Below are 23303 nucleotides of genomic sequence, written 5' to 3' on the forward strand. Positions count from 1 at the left end.
CAGTTAAGATCATGGGGGTTTTTTGCTGTTACATGGAATTCATCTTCCACCCTTTTGTCCTCATGTGAGAAACCCAAGACAGCTTTCATGTTTCTCCCCGCACAACTTTTGAGGCGGGTTAGGCTGAGAGCCCGTGGCTAGCCCAAGTTGCCCAGTGGGCATCTTGGCTGAGAGAGGACTAGAGCCGGATCTTCCAGTCAGACGCTCTCACCACTACGCCACACTAGCTCTCTGGCTTGACGTTATTCTGAACTGGGCTAGTCACCTTCCGTTCAAGCACCTTAATGCGATTATGATTTTCATACCAGATGTTACTGTTCTTTGTTTGCTCAGCTGTTAACAGCCTGTCCTGGAAGCTGGTCACCAGCTCCGGTGCAGTCCATCGGAGAGGCACAAGCTTCTTCTCATCTGTTTCAATATAATCGTCCTGCCGTATCGAAGAAAAAAACACAATTAAAGAAACATCAAAACTATGTGCTAGAAACCAATTCAACCAACTTTTTGACATGCCTCAGATGTTCATGTCTCAGATGTTCCTTAAGACTAATCACTGCAGAGAGTAAAGCAGGCCTTCTCTAAGAAGGTCACTAAAATTAAGATCTTTCCCTTTACGAAAATGTTTCCTAGTAATTAGGGGTACCTTCCACAAACTTTGCAGAAATGCAGATCCAGTACAAGAAAACCAGAAGCTGCAAAAAGGAGACTGAAGCTCAAGAGGATGCTAACAGTGGAGGAAAATATTAGTAGAGAAAGCAATATGCTCAGCATGTTTTAGAGCTTGGCATTCAAGGTGAATGCCTTTAATAAAACATCGCAATTAATTATATAGAAAGCTATTTGTCCCTGCAGGCAGTAACAGAATGGAAAGCTTAGGCAGAATCCAAATGAAGCTGAATTTCCCATTGATTTAGTCCCACAAACAATCAGTAAGAATTAAGTTAGATGCAACTAATTCAGTCTGGATCCAAACTGCTGTTTTCTCTGATAAGAAGCTTTCTACTCTTGGCATCATGTTGCGCTTAATTTCCTCTTTTTGGCCAACCTGTTTGCTTTAAGGCAGCCTTGCGAGTCAGCTCGACACCTGTAACCGTCGCATCTAGACATCTCAGCACTGCTGCCAGGGCTGTTGTGACAGCAGCTGGCGTTGCCCAGCCTCCTGAGTGCTGACTCTTAGCAGGGCTGTAAGTCCTTGGAATTCATTTTGGAAGGCCAGGAGGGGGAAATGACGAGGGGGAAAAGACAGCCTCCATAATGTTGTCCTTTAATAACAGGACAGCGTCCTGGAGGTAAGGTGTGAGGACTGTCCTCATTGCCAACTGTGGCCTGAGGGTGACACCTGGTGACAGCGGAACCCCCAGCATGGCGAAGGGGAACACAGGACTGAGGCAGCAAAGGGCAGCATGGGCAGGCAGGCAGTCTGCTCTAGCTGTCCCCTCAAGTCCACATAAAGGCAAGAGAAAAATGCACACCAGTATTTGCAACACAGGCGGGCAGCTAGACCACCACACTCAACAGAGCTTTCAACAGAAACTGGTATTCTTCTCTACTATATACAGATCATGCAAGTTTCATCATGCGAGGAGGATGCAGAAAAACAGACAAGAAGGATTACATGCTCCCTCCTCTCATGACTCCTCAAAGCATCCTCCAGGTGCTACTTTTCACATTACGAAAGCACCAACCCTAGCTGCTTACACCAGCCTCTCGGCACATGAAGAGATGACAATTTCTTCCAAAATATATAGCACTTCCAACATGGCACACATTCACTGATGTATGCAAATCTGTGAATTACAGTAAAGGTGATGAAGGGAATGATGAACATGCAAACAAACTGAGATAACAATCTGAGTGGCCAAGCCACAGCATGCAAAAGCAAGCAAGCCCATATAAAAAACACCAGGTGGTAACTTCCAATCATCAATAAACCATCATTAATGCCACCTAACTGAGGTTCTGGAATTCACAGGATTTAACTTACCTTGTACCTACTGAAACCTATTCCATAGTCTCCAATTTTTACATTCAGATCTGATGTAAGGAAACAGTTCCTTAAGGCTAAGTCACTGGAAAAAAAAAAAAAAAAAAGCATTGCAGTGAGAACAAAAGAAAGCTCAATACAATTGATTTTCAATTTCAATCGATTTTCACAGATGAAAATCAATAAGGTAGCTAATGTAAATAAATTCTGCTTATTCAGTGTCATGCTTACTGTCTCGAACACCATGTGGATCTAAAGTATACCAGCAGCAGCCATACAAAATCAGCACCAAATTACCTGACTCAGAACCAACAGCTTGGATTCAAGTCCACACTAAACTGTGAAGTCCATCTGGCAAAGTTTTTTGCCCATTAATTTTTATTGTGGAGTTCAATAAAGCAAAATCCAAACAAATATAAAAATAGAATAAAATAAATATTACATAAGTTCAGAATATATTTGATTACAGTAGATACCTATCCAATGCGTACTCTTAATATTTTATATGCTACAAAAGATGCTCCTCTTCTCAGACATAATTATGCCTAGACTTCAACTAAGGCAGCTCAAGTATCCATATATTTGTCCGCTTGTAGATTACACCTGAAGGCCATGGAAAGATCGAATGCATCATTAAAAGTGTGATGGTGAACATAGGCTGGCTGACTGTACACAGCGGTCACTGGGGGGAAGGGGCAAGAAGGGAGATTTCAGGCAGAAAACTGGGGTTTTTTCTGCATAACAGGACCAGTTTATTTATTTATTTTTCCATTTATATCCTGCCTTTTTCCTACCAAGGGCTCAAGGCAGCTTGCATCATTCTCCTCCTCCATCTTATCCCCACAACAACAACCTTGTGAGGCAGGTTGGGCTGAGAGTCTGTGACTGGCCCAAAGTCACCCAGTTGGCTCCATGGCTGAGCGGGGACTCGAACCCAGATCGCCCGAGTCCCAGTCCCATGCTCTTAACCACTACACCGCATTGGCTCTGAATCAGTTGAAGCATATGCCTCTTTAAAAAGCATGAATAATCTAACATATCCACTGGCTCCTAAACTCTATTATGTAAGACATTAGCAGATATACTCAAGTCAGCCTCAAAATACCACAGGATTGAGTAAAATGAGGCGGTGAGCTTTGGAAGGTCGTGTGTTTTGGCAGGGTGCACACAGGCCACCCCTAATACTTGTGGGGGGCCACATTCAAGCCAACTGCTACCAGAAGCAGTTGCACCATTGGGATCCTAATGTTTCTGCCGGAAAACCTGCTTCTGCTGAGAAACAGGCTGCACACTTCATTTCCCTGCAGAATCAGGAGGATTTGGGAGAAGGCAGTGGCAATCAGACGAGATGTGGCTATGCCAGCAGGTTCTCTGCTAGGAACAAAGGCAGCTGCCCTACACTATCAGATCATCGGTCCATTCAGCCCAGTTCTGTTGGCACTGGCTGGCAGAAGCTCTACAAGCGACTTCTTTCCTAGCCCCATCTGGAGAAGCCAGGAATTAAATCTCAACACGTCAGGCAGGGGCTCTGCCACTAAACCGCAGCCCCTTGCAACGCTGTCCATCCCCAGAGCACAGCGACGCAAGCAAATTCGCGGGAGCGAAATGTCAGCAGGTAAACGGCTGAGACACCGGTCCCCAAGCATGTCAACACAAATTCAGAACTGCAGGACTGTGGAGGCTGCACGTGTATCTGGGTAGCTGTGCTAAAGGCACCCGCAGCCACTTGGTGAGCTCCTAACCTAGAGATGGAAGAAGAGGCAACCAGAGCAACTGAGCTGCTTTATATTCCCCAGGTGGGCATGTCGTGTGCAGAGCCGGCTGGTGCCAGAGGTCAGACTAGCTGGCCCGGGAGCCCCCTTCTGACTCACTCTGTTTCTATGTTTCTAGGATGAAACTCAAATACTTTGGTTATCTAATGAGAAGGAAGGAATCACTGGAGAAGACCCTGATGCTGGGAACAATTGATGGCAAAAGAAGGGAATGGCAGAGGATGAGGTGGCTGGATGGGGTCACTGGGGTGGTGAGTGTGGGCTTGGGTGGACTCCGGAGGATGGCGGATGTGCACTAGACAGCATACTAAAAAGCAGAGACATCACCCTGCCAACAAAAGTGCGTATAGTCAAGGCTATGGTTTTCCCAGTTGCAATGTACGGCTGTGAAAGCTGGACCATAAGGAAGGCTGAGCGCCAAAGGATTGAGGCCTTTGAATTGTGGTGCTGGAGGAGGTGCCTGAGAGTCCCTTGGACCGCAAGGCGATCAAACCGGTCACTCCTAGAGGAGAGCGACCCTGACTACTCTTTAGAAGGCCAGATACTCAAGATGAAACTCAAATACTTTGGCCACCTGATGAGAAGGACTCCCTGGAGAAGAGCCTAATGCTGAGAACAATTGATGGCAAAAGAAGAAGGGGACGGCAGAGGATGAGGTGGCTGGATGGGGTCACTGGGGTGGTGAGTGTGGGCTTGGGTGGACTCCGGGAGACGGTGGAGGACAGGAAGGCCTGGAGGATGGTTGTCCATGGGGTCGTGATGGGTCGGACACGACTTCGTGACTAGCAACAACATATTCCCCAGGCTGGGGCTGGGTGGAAAGAAAAAGACTGAGCTGCAACGTTCAGTTCAGAAGCTGCAGCATGAATTCTGAATTTGTGTTGGAGTTTGTGCTCTGCTCTTCTGTTTCATCAGGCGTGCATGAAGGAGAGACGGCAGCACAAGATCTGTGAAACACTTACCCATGCACGAAATTGTGCTTATGCATTACAGCGAGTCCAGCAGCAATCTCGCACGCCATCCGCTGCAGCAGCATGACTTGAGACTCTCCTTTAATGTTCTCCTGCTCGTTGCAAAGATATGTTTTTAGGTCACCCTGTCAAGCAAGGTGAAGAACACACGTCAGTGGCTTCTCATGCTGGTTGCACCTGGCAGGTATTTAATGAAGCAGCAGCAAAACACACACTGTAGCTCTCATCCGTCAACGGGGTTATTAGCACTGGTTATAAATAAGCGTGTGCTTAGAGGGCCCAGTCATCAAATTTCAAGTCTCCAGAAGGTTTCTTGGAGAAGGCACCTGTGGTACGAGCCATGGCCCTTCTAAGGCCATTTAGCCATTAACGTGTATAGGTAGGTGTGATCAGATTGGAGGATGAAAAAATGGGACGGTAATTCATGAGTCTTTCCTGGGGCAGAAAAGGAAAGCAGTTAGGAAACAGGAGCTCAGAAAGAAGAACCCAAGATGAGAACAGCAATCCATGGAAGGATGGATTGCAGCAGTGCTCTGGGCAATAGAACCTGTATTTGCTCTATTTTTTAATTGACTGATCACCTGGGTTCTCTTGGTGAGGGACTGAACCATTTAAAATACAGTATTCATAAAATATTATTACAGTACACACTTTTAACAAAATGATATACAGTGGAGCAAAGAAAATAACCTGGTCACCGAAAGCCAACCTAAAAGGGCAAGTCAACTGCCTTAAGTATTAACCCCAATATTAGAATTATATTACAAGTATGTTCTGAGAGCATAAACATATGTCTGGTGCCCGAAAGACATTAGTGAAGGCATCAAGCGAGCTTCTCAGCCAGGGGCCACCATTAAAAGGTCCCTCAACCGCAATTAAACCCGAGCTTCAGGCTTAGGAAGGCCAGAAAGTTCAAAGGGGGCACTGTACATATGGAAAAGGTAGTCTTTTAGATACTGAGGTGCTGGGCCAACTTTTTGTCCTCGTATGTTTTTGCACCACTGTCACAATCACCCCTGAGAACTGTGCTAAGGATGATGGGTATTGTATGTGAACACCACCTGTGCACCTGAGTTTGGGAAAGGGTGTACAGGTCTTCACTAGTCAAAAACATCACTCTGAGATAGATCCAGAAAGGGACCGGCAGCCAATACAGGGAAGTGGCTGTGAATTTTGCCATGAGCAGAGTTTTGAGTTCCACATGCAGATTTAACATTTCCCAGTGGGCCCCCACCTAAGGGGCCGTTATAGACAAAAACACATCACATACTTATATCCTCCCGCATCTGTCCGTCAGGATCATTGCACAAATTGTTGACAGGCTGGCTGCACCATGGAGCTCAATTTAAACTTCTGCTCCTTGCAGTGGGAGCACATAACCTTTACAGGGAGGTCTGATGCTAGAAGTACAGTATTGTGAGAAGTCCAGTGGAGAAAGCAAAACTTCAGCTGCCAGTGCCAACCTGCACTTTTAAGGACTGGTTCGTAAGTGGACGTACATGGCTCAGTTACTAAGAGTTTGTTAGCCAGCAGCTCAGTGCCTGGACTCAACGGGAACATGCTGTGTCAGGGCGGCAAACACACTGCAGTGACCTGCAGTGGCTCCTCCAGAAACACACACACACACATATATTATATATCCATGTGTACAAAGCACTATATTTCGCCAACTGTAGATGGCAGCAAAACACCAGAAAACTGCCCCTACACTGCGCAAGCAAAAGAGATTACAGGTGGCTACCTGATTTTAAATGCTTATGAGTTTTGTTTAAATATCTAAAGGAAGCAATTTTGCTGGATGTTTTTAAATCAACATTTGCTACAACCCAAATAGTTCACCAGCATAGCTACTTTCATTCTCTGGCCTTTCAGCATGTGTGATGGCCAAATGACACATGATGTTAAATGCACCACATGCAGCTACTTCTAGAGTGTGGGGGTCCTGCAGGGAGGGACCCAAGTGTGATCAAGACTGGAGTGTGCGGGGGTTTGTGGCTAGGAACAAAAGGCTTAAACCCCCCCACAGGCACACTGTGCCCCCATGGCTATCAGACACATGGAGTCTCACACACTTGTCCTCCTGTAAGGAAGCAGCACAGGTGGAATGGCTTGCCGCACAGGTAATATGGCATCTTGCTCTGCTCTAAAAAGCATAGCTGAACTTGGGCACGAATGAGTCTTGGTTAAGAAACTCCTACACACCAGTCCGTAAAGAAAAATGCCAATGGGCCTAAAGAAAATCCAAAAGAAAACCCCTGAAAATCATGGGTTAAGCATAGCCTGAAGATGCATCTTTTACATGGCAGGGTAGAGTATATCCTTGGGTGTCAGCTGTTGTAAGGACTTGCACTTGACTCGCACAGCATAAGTTTTAATCTATAATGTGTGAGGGCTGGAAGCAAACAACTGAAGATGAGCAAGATTCTATGGGCTATTGCGAAACACTCAAAGCAAATCCAACACTGCCACTAAGGCAGTAAGCTGGTGTGGCTAGTCACAGCTCTTACAAACGCAAAGTTTGCACATATACATTTATACATGCGTTTGTACATAAAATGGGAATTTATATTTTTGTCTTCCTCAAAACCCACAGCAGCTTCCTATCCATGTCACTGAATAGGCCGGCATCGGGTCAGCAATTCTGCAACATCAGATGCTCCTAAACCATTCACTGGACTGTGTGTTCATTTTATACTGTGTTTATATTTGTGCTCAAACTCATTATTATCTTGCATGAACTTTGGAAAGGTTAAGGTGTAACTGGAGTCTTAATATACCAGCTTGTGTGTGAAAGTAAAAGGCTTCTGCATACATGCCCAATTTCTACAGTTGCTCTTTCCTCCTAGCAGACGGGGAGAGGGGGAGGAAGGGATATAGATACACAAAATGTCTCCTGGCTTGCTGTGATGGCAATAAATGTGAGCATTGGATAGGTCTAGCTTGGCACTGCTCCTGATGGAAACCTGGCATATATGCCAGGAACAAGAGACATTTTGCTGTTAAGACAAATCAATGCTCAAGGAGACATTTTCTGAATGTGACAGGGTAATTTTTATGAAGTTTCTACATTCTGTTTTGGACCCAATATCAGAAAGGAACAACTTGAGCACGACTGACTGATTTGACCTTGCCTAGCATCTTTTCTCACGTACAGTTAAAATCATCCCCCTTTACTTCAGGTATATGAAGTAATACTTTACAGTTCTGATTTAACCATTGAAATAGTTTAATATTGATAGGATAAAACCTATTTTGATAAACTATAAAGCCACAACCAGGTTAGATTTTAAAAATTACTTAACACAGTTATAAAACTGCAAGGGTAAGAGCCAACTTAGAAGAAATTCTGAAAGTCCTTAGAATTCATCCCAGGAAGAATAGCCTGGGAGCATCTAGTTCGCCCCAGATATTGTTAATAAGCAAAACCCTACTGCAAGGAGACTTCTGGAGATCTATGAGAAGCCGCAGGCAGTTGTAGAGCGTATTTTGAATACAGAAGGTGCACAGTTCAATCCCCAGTCCCTCCACATAGAGCTGGGAAAAGTCCTGAAACCCCAGAGAGCTGCCGCTGCCGCCAATCAGTGTCCACAATACCAGACTCGATGGACCAAGGATCTGACTCAGCATGCAGCAGCTTCCCACATGCATCTTTGGACTATGGCATCTCAGGTGCCAGTGTGAATTGACTGAAAGGGAAGAGGGGAATACACAGGATCTTAACCCACATTTGGAGAACCAAATAAGGAATAACGTCTAGACAGCAGCAGAATGTCAGAGGATTGGAGAAGAGCCAGGTGGCACCTGGATATGGACAGCTGGGAAATTCAGGGATGGAAAGGTCTTCCAGGAGAAAGGCCTTGTTCTAAGGGCAAGTGGAGATAACAGACTGGCCCTTTCTGTGACTGCTTGGCTGGCCATTTCCGTGCCACCAACAATGGATATCAGCAAGGGCCAAAATCTAGAAGATACGCTGACAGGATGACTGATGCAAAGCAGTGTGGCTTTCAGTTTAAGCCTCCCCTCAAATACATGGACAATAAAACATGGTTCCCCTTCTTCATCTAAGAACCTCCTCCTTATTCGGGAAATTCAGAACCAAGCAGTCACAGCTCAAGAAAATCTTCCAGCAGAGAGGCAGGATCCAAGATAAGCCACAGGATGTTCTGCACATTTCATCTTCTTGATAAGCTGCAAAAAGCTTCCAACAAGCAACAGGGTACTCGGCTGACAGGCGAGTCGGCTTTGCAATATAAACGTCACCTCCACTTTATAATATGATTCTTTGCTCCTCGTTCGTCATTATATCAACAAGGAATTCTATGTGCTGACAAAACGTTGGCCGCACATAGCTGGGTAATATATTACAGTTAATAAGCTGGTTACTGCCCTATTTTTAAACTAGTACAACCCTAGGATGATAGGAAATGATACACCATTAGTTAATTATAGATTAAGAGGACTGCTGCTAGCTGAACATGTACACTACTACAGAAGTATCTGAGACCAGAGGGCATGAAGGGGCCATTGCTCATTTAACGAACAGTGGCTGCTACATCTGGACAAGAACTGGAGAAAAACTAATCTTCCTTGGGGGCCTCATGATCAAAAATTTACAGTAGTCCCCAAGTATGGTGGCTGTTTATTCCCAAGGGAACAGCTCTAGAATCAACTACATGGCTTAACACAGCAGGCAGTACCAGTTGGTGAATATAACCAGCTGCTAGACAGAACAGAGATATGGGTGGTAATCCACACGTTCACATGCAAAACGTCTGGTTCCCAATATTCTGGCTCAATCCAGACACAACACTGAAGCATGGTGAAAGAAGCTGAGTCGACGTGTTGTGATGTCTGCAACAACAAACCGCAGTTATGGCCACAGCCACACTTTCAGAGGCCAGAGCAATCAGGCAGACGGAAATGAATGGTTCCTACGCCATGCTCACCAAACCGTAGCCAGAAGGTCAGCATTTCTTTTAGCCATTCAGGCTGACTCAAATTACCCACATGTCAAAACCAAAAAAAGTTATCATTGTGTGAGAACCAAGCCACTCTAATGAGATGTGGAGATTTCTAGGTCTAAACCTGCCTCATCTTGAAGTGGTCCTCCTGTTTTAACTCAAGTATGAAGGCCAAAGTGAATGTATAGGGAGATATGAAGGAAGTATAAGAAGGTCAGGACCAAGGAAAAACTTCTATGGAATACCACTGAGTACTGGATGCCCTCAAGGTATCTCTGGGGGGAAATAGTGCAAGGTTAAGGTGAGTGTCACCACTAACAGGTTGCTCTGCCTGTTAAGAAGAGCCTTTCTGGATCAGACTGAACATCCATCTAATCCTGTGGCCAACCAGCTGCCCACAGCACGGTTCCACCCAGAGCAACTGGCACATATACGCACACGGCTCCTGGAAACCACATATAGCCCTGAAGCCTAGTGCCCCTGGCAGCCTCCTCCTTCACGAAGAGGTAGCACAAATCACCAGGTAGAAACAAAGGTGTGGCAAAAAAAAAAATTAAAAATCACACCTTCATTGGTCAGAGAGAGCATTTATTGTCTGATACCTTTAAAAGCTGCACAGTGCAGGTGTGGCTATAACTGCATATGCTAATGGGGCTACACAGCATTCAATTAACACCAGCTGCACATCCCACCCCTCTTCTCACTTACAAAACTTACACGCATCTCACATACTTGCAAGTTGCAAAGTGTGCTTTCGCAGCTGTTGTACCGTACCTTATTGTACTTCTAAGACAAGCTTTGGTTTGATGGAAATAAATTGTTGCAACAGGGTTTTAATTTCTAGTCTAGTAATTTAACAGCTGTCAATTTATAAACACTAGCTCGTTTGCGGCAAAGTTTATTGCACTATATTCTCTCCTGACTCATATGGATTAGACCCAACAGGATTATGGCAGTTTCTGACATGACAGGCTAAACCTCCAAGTATTACAAATGTACATTCTATAACCCATGAAAATGTTTACATGAAAAAGCTTATTGGAATCCAGTTAAATATATCAGAGGCATGACAGAGCATTGGCAGAAATAAATTAGCTAAAAGCAACCAAGACGTTAAAGGGGTTCGAGAAAAAGGTCATGTCTGTTCATTCCACTCTTCATCTCACAATAGCCCAGAAAAATTAAATGAAAAACTAATTAGCACTGAACATCCCCAGAGACACAAGACATGTATTACCGAATTAGTAGAACTAGGCCAAAGCCACCTACCCCAACAAGATACCCGGAGGGAGGGGGGGTTTCTTTCAGATTAAATGAAGAACCAGAGCTACTTTTTGAGATGCCTCCATTAAATTTATGGCCAACTTAAAACCGACCATAATAGCAATCTTTGCTCCAGTTAGGCCAATAAATAAACACACCACAACAACTCTTCCCCATGATGTCTGGATTAATTTGAACTGGGACAGTTAAGTCCAGCTTGTTTCAGTAGGTTCAAAGTCACCCTGGTTCAAATTAAACACTGGACAAGGGTTTCAGATCATCTGGCATTCTTTGCTTTGGACTCAACAGTCTTTTCAGGGAAATATCAGAGATATGCATATCAAACCAGCATCAAGCTGCCATTATAGTAAAACAATGTTTACTCACCAAGTCACAAAATTCAAATACCAAAAGAAAGGGAATGGCTTCCACACACTGTCCAGTACATTGGAGGACATTTGGATGCTGAAGAATTCTGCCAGGAAAAGTGAAACAAACAAACAAACAAACAAACATTTTTAAATTAAATATAAATTAAACCAGCTCAACATTTGGGTCCATAAAAAAGCTCAGTGACATGACAGAGAAAATTAACTAAGGTATTACAGGGGGTTTTTTGGATAAGAGCTAAAAAGATCCATAACACTGATTACAGTTGTTATATATTCCTATGCATAAGTATATACCAAAACATTTTTCCCTCTTCAATATGCGCCTTTGCTTGGTTTTGTAACACACGATAAAGGTATTTTAAAAAAATCTCTGGGTGGTATGTGTTCAAACAAGCACTTCATTTTCAGCGAACAAAGACACGCTCCAAGGCAACAAACGGACGGATCCAACCATGAGAACGCCTTGCCAACACTGTTCATATAAAGAGGCTGAGCACCACTGCAAGGAAGTGCAAAGAAGGGTGCTCTTGACTAGAAAGGGCAGTGTTCAAGTATCTGCTCAAATCATAAAGGGCAGCATCTCGACCCAGCTTTACCCTCCGAGGCTTGCTTGGGAGGGTCAACACAAGATCACATGGCCAGAAGCTGATCCAACTGGCAGTTAGAACGTAAAAAAGGCAGTGCGGGATCAGGCAAAGTATCTGATTAGTGCAGGATTCTCTTCCCACGGGGGCCAACAAACCAACGCGTAGGGCAGGAATGCAACAACGCCATTCTGCTCGTGCGCCTTGGGAACTGATATTCAGAGGTGGACTGCCTCTGATACGGGACATAGTATGGGGAAGCCGGAGTGGTTAGATGCTGGACTGGCAACCTAGGTTCGACTTCCTACTTGGCCATTCAGCTCACTGGGTAACGCTGGTCTACCCACTGACTCTCAGTCTAACCTACCTCACAGTAGTATTTTGAGGATTAAATGGAAGAGGAAGAGGAGGATTATGCAATTCATTGGGCTGCTTGGAGGCAACCCAGGATAAAAAAATAATAAACAAAACAAACCATCATGACTCATAGCCATGGATAGCCTTGCTCTCCACAAATCCGTCCAATCCCCTTTTAAAGCCATCCAAGCTGGCAGCCTTCACTATATCTTGTGGAAGTAAATTCCAGAGCTTTAAATTACGCACTGTGCGAAGAAGCCCTCCCTTTGATTTGTCCTGAATCGCCACCAATTGGTTTCATGAGATGATCCTGGGTTTCAGCTTTATGGGAATGAGAAAAAAATGGTCCTTGCACCATGTAGTTTAATCTTCCTTCAACAGCAGTGATAGGACAGCAGCCGCGTCTTCACTGAAGGGCAGCAGGCACCATTTGGGAAAGATTAGCAGGTCACATGACCCATACAGCTCTGTCCATTAACCTCTTCCTGTTACTGCCTGGCCCTCTGCCATCTCGCTCTGTCTAACTGCAAGAAAGGCCAGTCCTGTGCAACAAGCTCCTTGCAGAAAACTGAGTAAAACTGAGCACAGGAAAGGGGGATGGCAGCACCCTTAGTAAATACACACACATCTTTGCAACCATTCCCACCCCTGCGAGCACAGTCCAAACACACCCCACTAACTATGGGCAAGCGCTCCTCCTACTGTTAAGCTCATTTGCCATCCCAGGTCTGCACTGTTTGCGGTTTTCACTTTGTCAAGGAGAGACCAAAATAAAAGCATTGTTTCACAGAAAGCGAAGCAGTTCTCTTAGGGTGTGCCTGGAGTATACGCTGCTGCAAGGTACTCAAATGCTACTTACAAATAGGGCTCTCCGTGCCTCAAAAACCATTCCTGTTCCTTGAGGCTGGCACTTGTTTTTAACTCTTTCACAACCACTCTTGCCACACTGGTGCCTGTGTACACCTCCCCGAGCAGAACCTGAAAGACAGACATGGAGCCTCAGCTACCTTCTAAAAACGAGGAAGCTTTTTTGCACCAGAGTAAAATAAAGTGTGCCGCAGTGCATATCAAAAAGAGTGTGATTGCCAAGAGATGTCTCGTGCGAAGGGCCCATCTGCATGACTGCTGCAGCCCAGTGTAGGTTGTGGAGCTTCCTGCTAACCACTGTGACTATGTGACCCTCACGGTGGCTTATCGGAACATCCAGCCCTGGCACAGGGCGGGCTGTTGGCTAAAACCCCTCCCACAAGGGAAAAAACAGCCCATGATGGGCTTTGACAATCAGGCAAATGGCTTCCGAGGCAAATCAGTGGGTCATGAAGCCTGGCATGGCCTGCTGTATCACACAAGTGTCAGTGCCACGCAAGTGTTCTTCCCTGTCATAGTCCTGTGAGCCAAGATCCTCTCAATGCGCTTGAAATTCCTGGTTAGATCAAAGTGCCATTTTAAACTGCCTGTCAGACATCAAGCACACGGTGGTTATGGAAATCGAAAAAGCTCAAGCAGAATGACAATTTTGAGTAGGTTTGAATACATTTAAAAACGCAGCTTCCCCAAGTTATCCTTAAAAATGCCTCGATTTTAATAAAACTGAGAGAGAGCGGTATGCCAAAAAGTTACATATTTCCATATCTGTTATGTAAGGAGAAAAACAACCTGATATGGAAATGGAAGGTCAATGCTGCAAGCAACCTTCTGGAACTCTGGATGTGAACACTGCTTGGAGGGTCAAATTTTAAAGAGAGTTACACCGCAAGTGCACAGGTGTGAAAGAAGGTATATATGACCAAGTAGGGGAACACCTCTTCTTTGCAAGCCGTGCCATCACTGCCGGTGGGAGCAGTGTTCCCACAAGGCATGAGAGTACTGGCCACTCCCATGCTATGCTGAATGGCAAATTTCCCTTTAATTTACATATCAGTCACCTTTCCTTGATCAAGCGGAAGCGGAAGCGTGGAGAGGACCGTAGGAAGACCTTTCGCTGCCTGGCACAGTGAGAGCCCATCCGCACTGGTGGCAGGCAGGTAGGCGGAACAGGGAGGGTCAGAGACTCCGCCCCAGATGTCCCTTAAAGTGCCCATCATGCACAGGTCCTGCACCCACAATCATACACCAACTTCTTTAAATTACTTTCTATTTGGTACTCCAAAGAAGTCTCACTGACAGATTCATGCTTCTCCGGTAAGCAGCGAAAAAGACAAGTGGCCCAAATGCAGAAGTACTGGATTTTGGGACAATGGGAAGACAGGCTTAGGCTCCTGGTACATCCCAAAGCTCCCATGATCCCAAAACCAGAGAAAAATGGGCAAACATGACAAAGAACGCCACTCTCACACTTATAGTAAATGCAACAGTGACTTCTGTGAACTGACAGGCAGTGATGGCCTATGGATTCTGGGCAAGAGGGCTACGTATGCGGCAGTTCTAAGTGAAAGTTTCTACATTGTAAATACACAATATTTTGAAAAGCTGAAGGAAAGCAATAGTACTATGTTAAACAGTTCTATAAACAATTATTCTTTCAATCTTCAGGTTTGAGAAACAGTGTTGGACCAGTTTCCATAGAAACCTCCATTTCAAAAATGCAAATACAAGCATAGCAAATTTTTTCTCCTAAAGCTTCTTAGCAAAAAGATTGCAAGCTTCCACTTCAAAATTTATTCGGTATCTACTTTTGCTCATTATTGCACTGGAAAATATTTTATCAGGAAGGAAAATGAGATGGAGACAGATTTCTTACCTTTCCAAACCAGCCGTTTCCAATTTCTTGGATATAGCTGAGATTCTGACGAGCCACTTGAGATTTCAATCCTTCTATTATACAGAAAGGAAGGATAAAATTAAAAGAAATGGCCACAAAACCTACATTCAACTGGATTAACTGTTTTTAATACATTTTCCCACTCACCTGTTAGCACACTCGAGACGGCATCAAAGCTTAAAGGCGCTCCCAAGGGCACAGAGCCCCCAGACCCGCCTCCCCCTGGCAACAAAGGAACAAAGAATATCTAAAGGAACGCTTGTGTCCATATATGGCCTCCCGCCCCTTGAGACCAGCAACGGATGCCCTTCTGCAGGAGCCCTCTGTGAATGATATTAGGAGGGTGAGTACACGGACGAGGGCCTTCTCTGCGGTGGCACCCCACCTCTGGAATGCGTTCCCCAGAGAGGTCCGCCTGGCGCCATCATTATTTGTTTTTTGGCACCAGGCTAAGACCTTTTTATTTAAAACTTATTTTAATTGTTAAATTATTTGTATTTGTAGGATTTTAAATTTTTAGCCGAGATGCACCGGGGGTTTTTAAATAATTTTTTATTGTTATATTGTTATTATTTATGTATTTATGTATTTTGTTTCTGTTGTGAGCCGCCCCGAGGCTTCGTTGTGATGGGGGCGGCATAAAAATGTTTTAAATAAATAAACAAACAAACAAACAAAGCCAACGTTCAACCCACCATGAAGGAGCACTCTCAACACCGTGCTTCCTGTCTCAGAGATCCCATAACACCCATTCCATTCATGCCATTGCATGGGAAAAAAGCAAGGGAATACAGGAACGAAGCATAATTTCCCTGAACGTGTATGCAGACGCATCTGAGTATGCGAAGCTGTCTCATACAGAGCTAGACCGCTGGTTCATTCATGTCACAAATGACTGTACTGACCGCAGCAGCTTTCCACGGTCTTGGGCAGAGGTGCTTCTTACTTCTTTGGACCACGGACATCAGAGACGGAATCAAGGACTTTTGGCCAGCGAAATACATACTTTACAACTCAGTTGGGGCCTCAGCAGGAGCCTCAGCCAGCTAGAGCCCATACACTTGCCAAACTCTCCAAGTCGGTATTTCCAAGGCAGACATCTTGTTAGATACCCTCCCCTTCCAAACTAGCCTTTCCCTCAGTATTCCTCAGGCTAATGTCCTCCAGATTGGTTGGACCACAACTCCTAGCATCCTCCAGCCAGATGCATATACTGCTGTTTGGTGTCCTCCATCAGGAGATCATTTTCCAAAGTGCTACCCAGGACTTCGTTTGCGCTTTCTTCATGCTTCACAGCAAAGCCTGCAGTGGAGTAATTGACCTTCTGTTGCACTTATGTGAAGGGGTTCTTCCCAGCAACACCGGACACAGAGCAGTCTTTAGTGCATTGCTGGCAATTACTCTCTCCATCCCTGCCCACAGCACATGCACAAACATGTCTTTGCGTGTGTGTTTGGCATAGCACATCTAATTGTTGGTTCAGACCAGGGCTCACTTCACATGGGCCAGGCAGCTGCCTCTGAAAGGTTTGCAAGTCGGGCAGGACGGCAAAAGGCATTGATTACCCACATGTGCCTCAACACAGTATTCAGGAAACGAGCTTCCTCCAAACAGAACAGCTTCATTCCACTCCCTTGAATGATTAACCAGGGGACTGTCAATAAATCTGTAGAACCTTTTATTTTTTGGAAGCACCAAAAAAATAAAGATGGGTGCAGACTGCAGCACAAATCACATCCTAAATCCCTGGCCGCCCCCACAAAAAATCTTAGCATTTGTTTCCTGCTCTCAATTGTGACAGAAAATCCGCCCAAACTCATCGAAGTAACACACACAGGCCTAGAAAGTATCAATTTTCTGTGTTAACATTTCCCAAATGGGAGCAGGGGGGGGGGAAGCTAATTTTATCAAGTCTTCACAGCTCCTACTTAATATATTTCGGGAAGCAAGAAAGATCACCCTGCACAGGAGTAGCATTTTCTTAGTGACTGATAAAGGGAAAAGGGAAAAAAATTAAGGTTGGGAAAAGGACATCTGATACAGACAATACCATTAAGGAGACATCTATGCCAGGAGAAGTATCATAAAATTTGCTACACTCTACGAACACACAACATCTCACAACACACAGGTGGTTTTCTCGTGGCACACATATTTCCTTTCCAGCCTGAAAACAGCAAAAGTACCTTAATACCGAAACTGAGCTGTTTCCCTTAAATAGTCATGAAAACCTGTTATGACCGCAGCACAGGCCAGTTGCCATAGAAAATATATCGACTTGGTTCAACCCAGTGGGTGGTCAGCTTTGTTTCAGGGTGGCGTGGTGCGATATCTGAAGCCATTCTGAGAACCCATGGGTTGTTTTCGGGGTGGCTCCTCACGACCTGCCAACCCAGCACAATGGCTTGTGTGTGACTTGTTGGAAAGGGCTACGGAATTGCCTGGCAAAAGCAGCATAAAAACCTCACCACGTCGCCTGATCTCGCAAATTATATTGCCCCACTGTTGAGTCTTGAAAGGACACCAGCCAGTTTACTCCTCCCGGACAGTAACACCAGTTTTTTCCCCACCTTCAAAGAGATTTGCACAAATTTAATGTTCTTCCCACCTGCGAGGAGATTTATATGTATATAAGAGGGGTTTTTCACCTTTGGGGAGATCGATGCAAATTTAACTTTTTAAAACTGTGAACAACAGTCATACAAATCTGCAGTAATTACACCCATGGAAAAGATGCACATTTTTGTTTTGGCACTGCTAACTGCATTGAAAAAGAACGTCAGTCGTAAGACCACCAAGCACAGTTTGATGCCATACATTATCATGGGGAGGGGAAGGGGGCAACAGGGCTCTCAGGTGGGGAAACATTTTACCTGTAGGAAGTTGGAACTGTGATGCCGCTGGCAAAGAAACACTGGGGACCGTAAGCGTGAACACTTCTGCTGGAGACTGAACAGATGGGGTATCTTCTGCAGGTGGTGTAAAGTCTATTTCATCATCAAAATTGTCTTCAAATTCCTATAAAGGCAACCAAGTCATCAGAAGAAAATTAATTTCCTTTACTCAGAAGCTTTACTCAGATACCTAGAAGATTACAGGTATCAGTCAGTCCCTTCTAGGCCCTATTACAATGCTCCTTTACAAGGCTGTTATCATCATATGTATTACTGAGTGCCCACATGCAGGTACCAAGAGTGGAAAACTAGGGAATTGTGCAGACTCCACACACAGTAGGTGCTTCCTATCCTTACAGAAAAATGGGTGTGGGGGGATGAGACTGCAAATTCACATGCTCCAAATTGCGCATGCACAATTTCTTGTGCCGCCATGGAGGATTGCTGGTAGCAGAGGGGCAGCGTGCAAGCAGTACCCCCGGGCCTGGCAGGGAGGCAAACTGTCCATCTCTCAGCCAAAGCACAGAACCACTCAGAGGGAGGACTCTCGGGATGCTAGTTCCACTCCTAGGTCAAACTGCTGCCTCCCTAAGGGACTCTCACCTGCCAGGTCCCTGAGCTGCGGGGAGTCAGGACTCTGCTGTACAACAAACAAGGGCTCTCCATTCATCAGCAAAAGGAGTTAAAGAGAAGAGGGCATGAGGTTCTGAAGACACACCCTTAAAACCCGGTTTCTCCTCTGGCCGATCAGTCTTTTTCAATAAGGAAGAGGCCGACTGCTCCACTGCCAAAAGGATAACTCAGCTCCCAAGAAACTTTTGCAAGTTACAACTTTTACATATTCTAATTATAATGTAACAAAAAAGGTGAGGGGAAAATGAAAGCTGTGTTGGAAAGGCAAGCACCTATCAGGTCAGAAAGAGGGAAAAGCGCAGCTCAGCATAGCTTGAAAAAATCTTTACACCAACTTCTGCCAGCACTAAAGCCTGATTTGCACATTAACTGTTACAGATGGGCTAGCTGCTGGGAAGGATATGTGAAAAGACTCCTCAGTTTATCTCTTTCAGCTCAACTGGCATGGAAATTGCGGAACAGTCTCACGCAACCTGTGGACTTTTTATGCACGTACAACGAGGAGGCGGATGCTATTATTTGCCTAGTTCACTGAACATGGCCTTTCCTTCTCCCCTCGTAACAGAAACCACTCTTGGTTTAGGTAGAATACTTGCAGGTCTATATTATAGAAGACTTCAAACTGACACTTGTGTGAAAGAAAAGTTTAGGGTGATGGGGCAATCCCTCTTTGCCTAGAGCAGGCCCGGAGAGCAGTTCACTACACTAATTGCAGGGTATCAATCACCTATGACAGCCAAGGGCTTGAAGAAGCCACTGGTTTGTGGAATTGCTGTGCAAGGCTGTGTTTAGTGCTGCCATCACGCCAACTGTTCAAATCAACAATTGTTATTAACAAAAGAAATCCTTTAAAATTATTCTGAAAGCTCTGCCGAAGATTTTACTCGAAGCCAGAAGACACCATCATTTCTCTACAGAACCACGCACCTGAAAAAACTATAAATGAATGAAAAAAATCCACTAGAATGTTATGAATAAGATCTGCAAACAGGTCTGGGATACAAAGAGATACTTCTAGCACTCATTTGCTTTCATGTGCGAGCTAGGTAATTATTTACTGGGTCCTCTTCAAACCTTTCTTGTAAAACCCAAAGGTTACTGCTTAAATTTTCCACCTGCGTCCCTCCTTAAAGAGAGACGTGTTGCATATCAAAAAGTTCCCTCTGTTGTTCCATGTGTATGTGACAGATTCTGACAGGTTTGCTAGATTCTCTCCCACACAAAAAAATGTCAGTTTTTGCCATGGGTTAGCTAGTTTAACAGAGCTGCAAGGGAAGGAGAAAAACCACAGGAAATTTATTTATTTATTTATGCACATATATTAACATCCAAGGAATGAAGTGAGGAATAAAAGGATCCTTTCAAATTCATTGCTCACTCATGTCCAGCCAGAGCACTCTCTTGAACAATATCCTGTTTGTCCCATTCTTTACATTCCCCAAACCCCAAATCAATCCATACATTAGCACTTCCACCCTCTGGCTGTGTATTTAACTCAGCCAAATACTTTTTGAAATAGCTATTCTATAAAGAAGCCTCAAGTAATCGCCTACACATTGAAGACAATATTCTTTACTGAATCCCTATGATATTTTTATACCTAAAAACAAAACCAGTAAGATAACTTCTTCAAAGAAAAAGACGGCATTTCAGTATCTTTTTATCTTAATATTTCCAGGCCCAGATTACTCTTAGAAAGACTGGGCCGGTTGCTGATGGGTTTGCAGAGCTCTACTGATCTATGAGTTTTCATGAAGACTTGTGACTGTAGCTTGCAAGACCTCCACTATTTGTTTCCCCATTCACCTGATTACTTTGAAGCAAGTGGAAATGCCAAAGAATTTGCTTCAAAGAGTATCAGCGTTCTTCCCAGCCTGTCTGAAGTTAAATGCAAGAAAACGGGACAAAGTAATACCTAACAAATACCAGCTGCCCAGGAAGTCGTTCTGATCATATAGCAATGTGAGCAGACTTGCAGAACCACCTTAAGAGAACAGCCCAAGCTTCACTGATTATCAATGACCAGAGTGAAGTTTACTATAACCCATTTTTATCATTTCAGGTACCATACCCAAGTAATACAAACTTTCCTCTCGTCTACTCACCTTGAAGTTTATCTCTTGATCTTTACAGCAGGACACACAGTTCACAAGCAGTAGTACCAGGACTACAAGGCTACAGGCAGAAAGTATCATCAGTGAGAAAGATGCTTCCACTGCTCCTGCTTCCCCTAGAAAGGGAATAAAAGAATAAAATTAACCATTTCCATATATTGGAACACATACAGCAAACGCCTGCTCACTTCTGTAGATAAGAGATTTAAAATCTGTTCCTGATTATTCACCCATGCAGAGAAAACCTGCTTGTTGGCCCACCTGGTTATGTACCTTTTGCAATAGAACCAATAATAAGTGAACAGGGTTTCTACCACTTTAAAGGTTCTAAATTTGGGTTTCAATCTTGAACAAGACCTGCTCATCTAAAACTGGTATCTGAATCTGTATTTCTCTTCCCTCCATTCTTCCTTTTGTAGTGTGCCTATTAGACTTAGATTTACAAATCCAATAGTCTTTAAACCTTGATGTGGGCTTTTTTGCGCAGTGCCTTTAAAGTTTTATTCATCCACATTTTACATTTTAGCCCAGAAACAAATAATCACATGTGCAGGGTTGCCAGTTCTTAGTGCAGATTTCTGGACAGTCAACACATTATTTAATTACTCTTCAGAATTTACCTTACATAAGCTACATCAGGGGACTAAGAGGCAAAATCTCCATGTTCCGGTAGCATATTACCAGTTACCAGATACTGGGGACAAACAATAGGAGCTCAGTTATCTCTACCATGCCCTCCTTGTGACCTTCCCAGGGGTCACACGGCTGGCCACCGTTGAAGACCAAATGCTATTCTACTTGAAAATTTGATATGATAAATCTTAGGACCTGAGGTTTATCTCTCTTTGAACTTCAGCTCCAGGAACCCCTGCCAGCATAGCCAATGGCCAGGAATGTTGGAAGCCGACATCCAAACCGTCTGGAGAACTACTTTCTGCCCACCACATTTTAGGTAATGTATAGGCACCAATTCTCACTCTCAGCTAGAAGATTTATGCAAATCTATCGAAAGCTACACATGCACGGGGGGGGGGGGTAGTGATCTGGCTTGTATGTGCCTCTTTTACATTTCCTCTTTCCAGCAAAAGGAGATGTTTTAACAATTCATGCAGGCAAAGGCACAATGTATGACACTCTTGTGAATAACTCTAAAATAGGTACCAGCTAGCAAAAATTAAATTACTACCTTGTTGTGGGCAGGGGGTGGCAAAGGGAGGGACAAAGGGCTACATTTCTATGCCGTGCACAGTGGTGGGGGCCCCTACTATAGCAGCCTATTTGATTTCTATGCCAGGCAAAGAGAAGAAACATCCTATGCAAATCCACTCACACCTGGATGGAAATCCATAGATTCCCATGCATACAGTTCCTGGACACCTCTGGCCAGAGGCCAGGTCTTAAATACAAGGCTGGTAATATCTGATAGGGGTCATGGAAAAAGAACGATGCTGGCAGTGGGAAAGAGTGGTTAGACTTTGAATACAAAGAAGCATTAAAGCAGTCTCTACATGTAGACATACGCACATCCCAAGATCACAGTAAGTAGAAAAGTGCCATACATTGGGCTTGAATGTCTTGAAAGCTCACAGCTTTCTAGAAGCCAGTAGCCAAAGATTTTCCACAACAGCTGAATATCAGTTAAGGTAAAAGGGACAGAGAGTGCATAATGTGCTCACAAGGTTTGTAAGCTTTTGCAGGCTTGCATGACACAAGCCATATTGCACAGTGTGACTTGCTTGGGTCCTGAGGCACCTCCCACAAGCTTGCTCCTCCAGCAGGTATTCCAGGGGAAACCATGGGAGCACTAAGCTTCACCACTCAACAGCTGAGCTGGTAGGCGTGAACGCCCATCACTTCAGCCTATTCACAGGTTGGCTGAAGTTATCAGTGCTGCTCTCACGGGGCAGCACACAGTGAGAGCGCGCTTCTTCCCCTTGGCTGGCCTAAAACATCAGGCCCAAGAGAATCCATCCCATCTCCCTACGCGCACAGCCTGCCACTGTGGAGGAAAGCAACTTTCTCCTGGGCCTCGTCCAGAAAAGACCAGTAGAAGAAGGCTATTCCCTACCCCACCTGCTGCCCAGGATGGAAGATCCAGGGTGACTTTGGCAACAGGCGAAGAGGCACATTCCGCTGGTCCTCCTCCAGGGGAGACCCAGCAGAACACACCACCTCCTCAAGTCCTCGGTAGGCCTGAGGCAGCACCTGGCAGCAGGGAAGCTGATGAGAGCTGCCACTGAGGCGCTTTGGACAGCTGGCATCAGAGATGCTTGGCATGCGCAACAAGACTTTCTGCCGCGCTTTCCGAGAGACTCTTGTAGGCTTTAGGGCTTCACCTGGTTGCTTTGTGTTCAGATGACACAGCAAGCCCAGGGTGGCTATGAAACCCTACAAGTAGCCATGGCTTGTTGGAGTGACTTTCATAGCCAGAAAGAGACAAGTCTGGGGGTGGGGGGCATGCCTGCTTGGACCAAACTGTTATGGTATGGAGCCTCTGAAGCCATAGTGGCTTAGCATGAAGTTGCCCTCTACAAGAAGGAAGCCTTTATATCTAGGGGTGGGGGGGGGGCTACTCCTATAGCTGCATGTTCATGAGTCAGCCAGGTCTGGTTGGGATTCG

At 44.8% G+C, this 23303-nt stretch overlaps 1 protein-coding gene across 3 annotated transcripts in view; it reads right to left on the reverse strand.

The window, feature by feature from the left end:
- LMTK2 (lemur tyrosine kinase 2) overlaps nt 1–23303 on the reverse strand; it is a 53398-nt gene that overhangs the window by 15546 nt on the left and 14549 nt on the right. For all 3 annotated transcript variants that reach the window (XR_006415022.1, XM_044433150.1, XM_044433151.1), the window contains 8 exons: nt 20675–20799; nt 17916–18060; nt 15022–15095; nt 13141–13259; nt 11336–11423; nt 4716–4849; nt 1982–2066; nt 306–427 (listed from right to left, as the gene is read on the reverse strand). Coding sequence is in view for 2 of the 3 variants with exons in the window: in XM_044433150.1 (XP_044289085.1) it covers nt 306–427; nt 1982–2066; nt 4716–4849; nt 11336–11423; nt 13141–13259; nt 15022–15095; nt 17916–18060; nt 20675–20764 (857 nt within the window). In the remaining variant the exon portion in view is untranslated. Of the gene's footprint in view, nt 1–305; nt 428–1981; nt 2067–4715; nt 4850–11335; nt 11424–13140; nt 13260–15021; nt 15096–17915; nt 18061–20674; nt 20800–23303 lie in introns of those variants that run through there.

The sequence above is a fragment of the Varanus komodoensis genome, unplaced genomic scaffold (assembly GCF_004798865.1).
Source record: "Varanus komodoensis strain SLA01 unplaced genomic scaffold, ASM479886v1 scaffold26, whole genome shotgun sequence".
In the NCBI taxonomy this organism is placed as follows: Eukaryota; Metazoa; Chordata; class Lepidosauria; order Squamata; family Varanidae; genus Varanus; species Varanus komodoensis.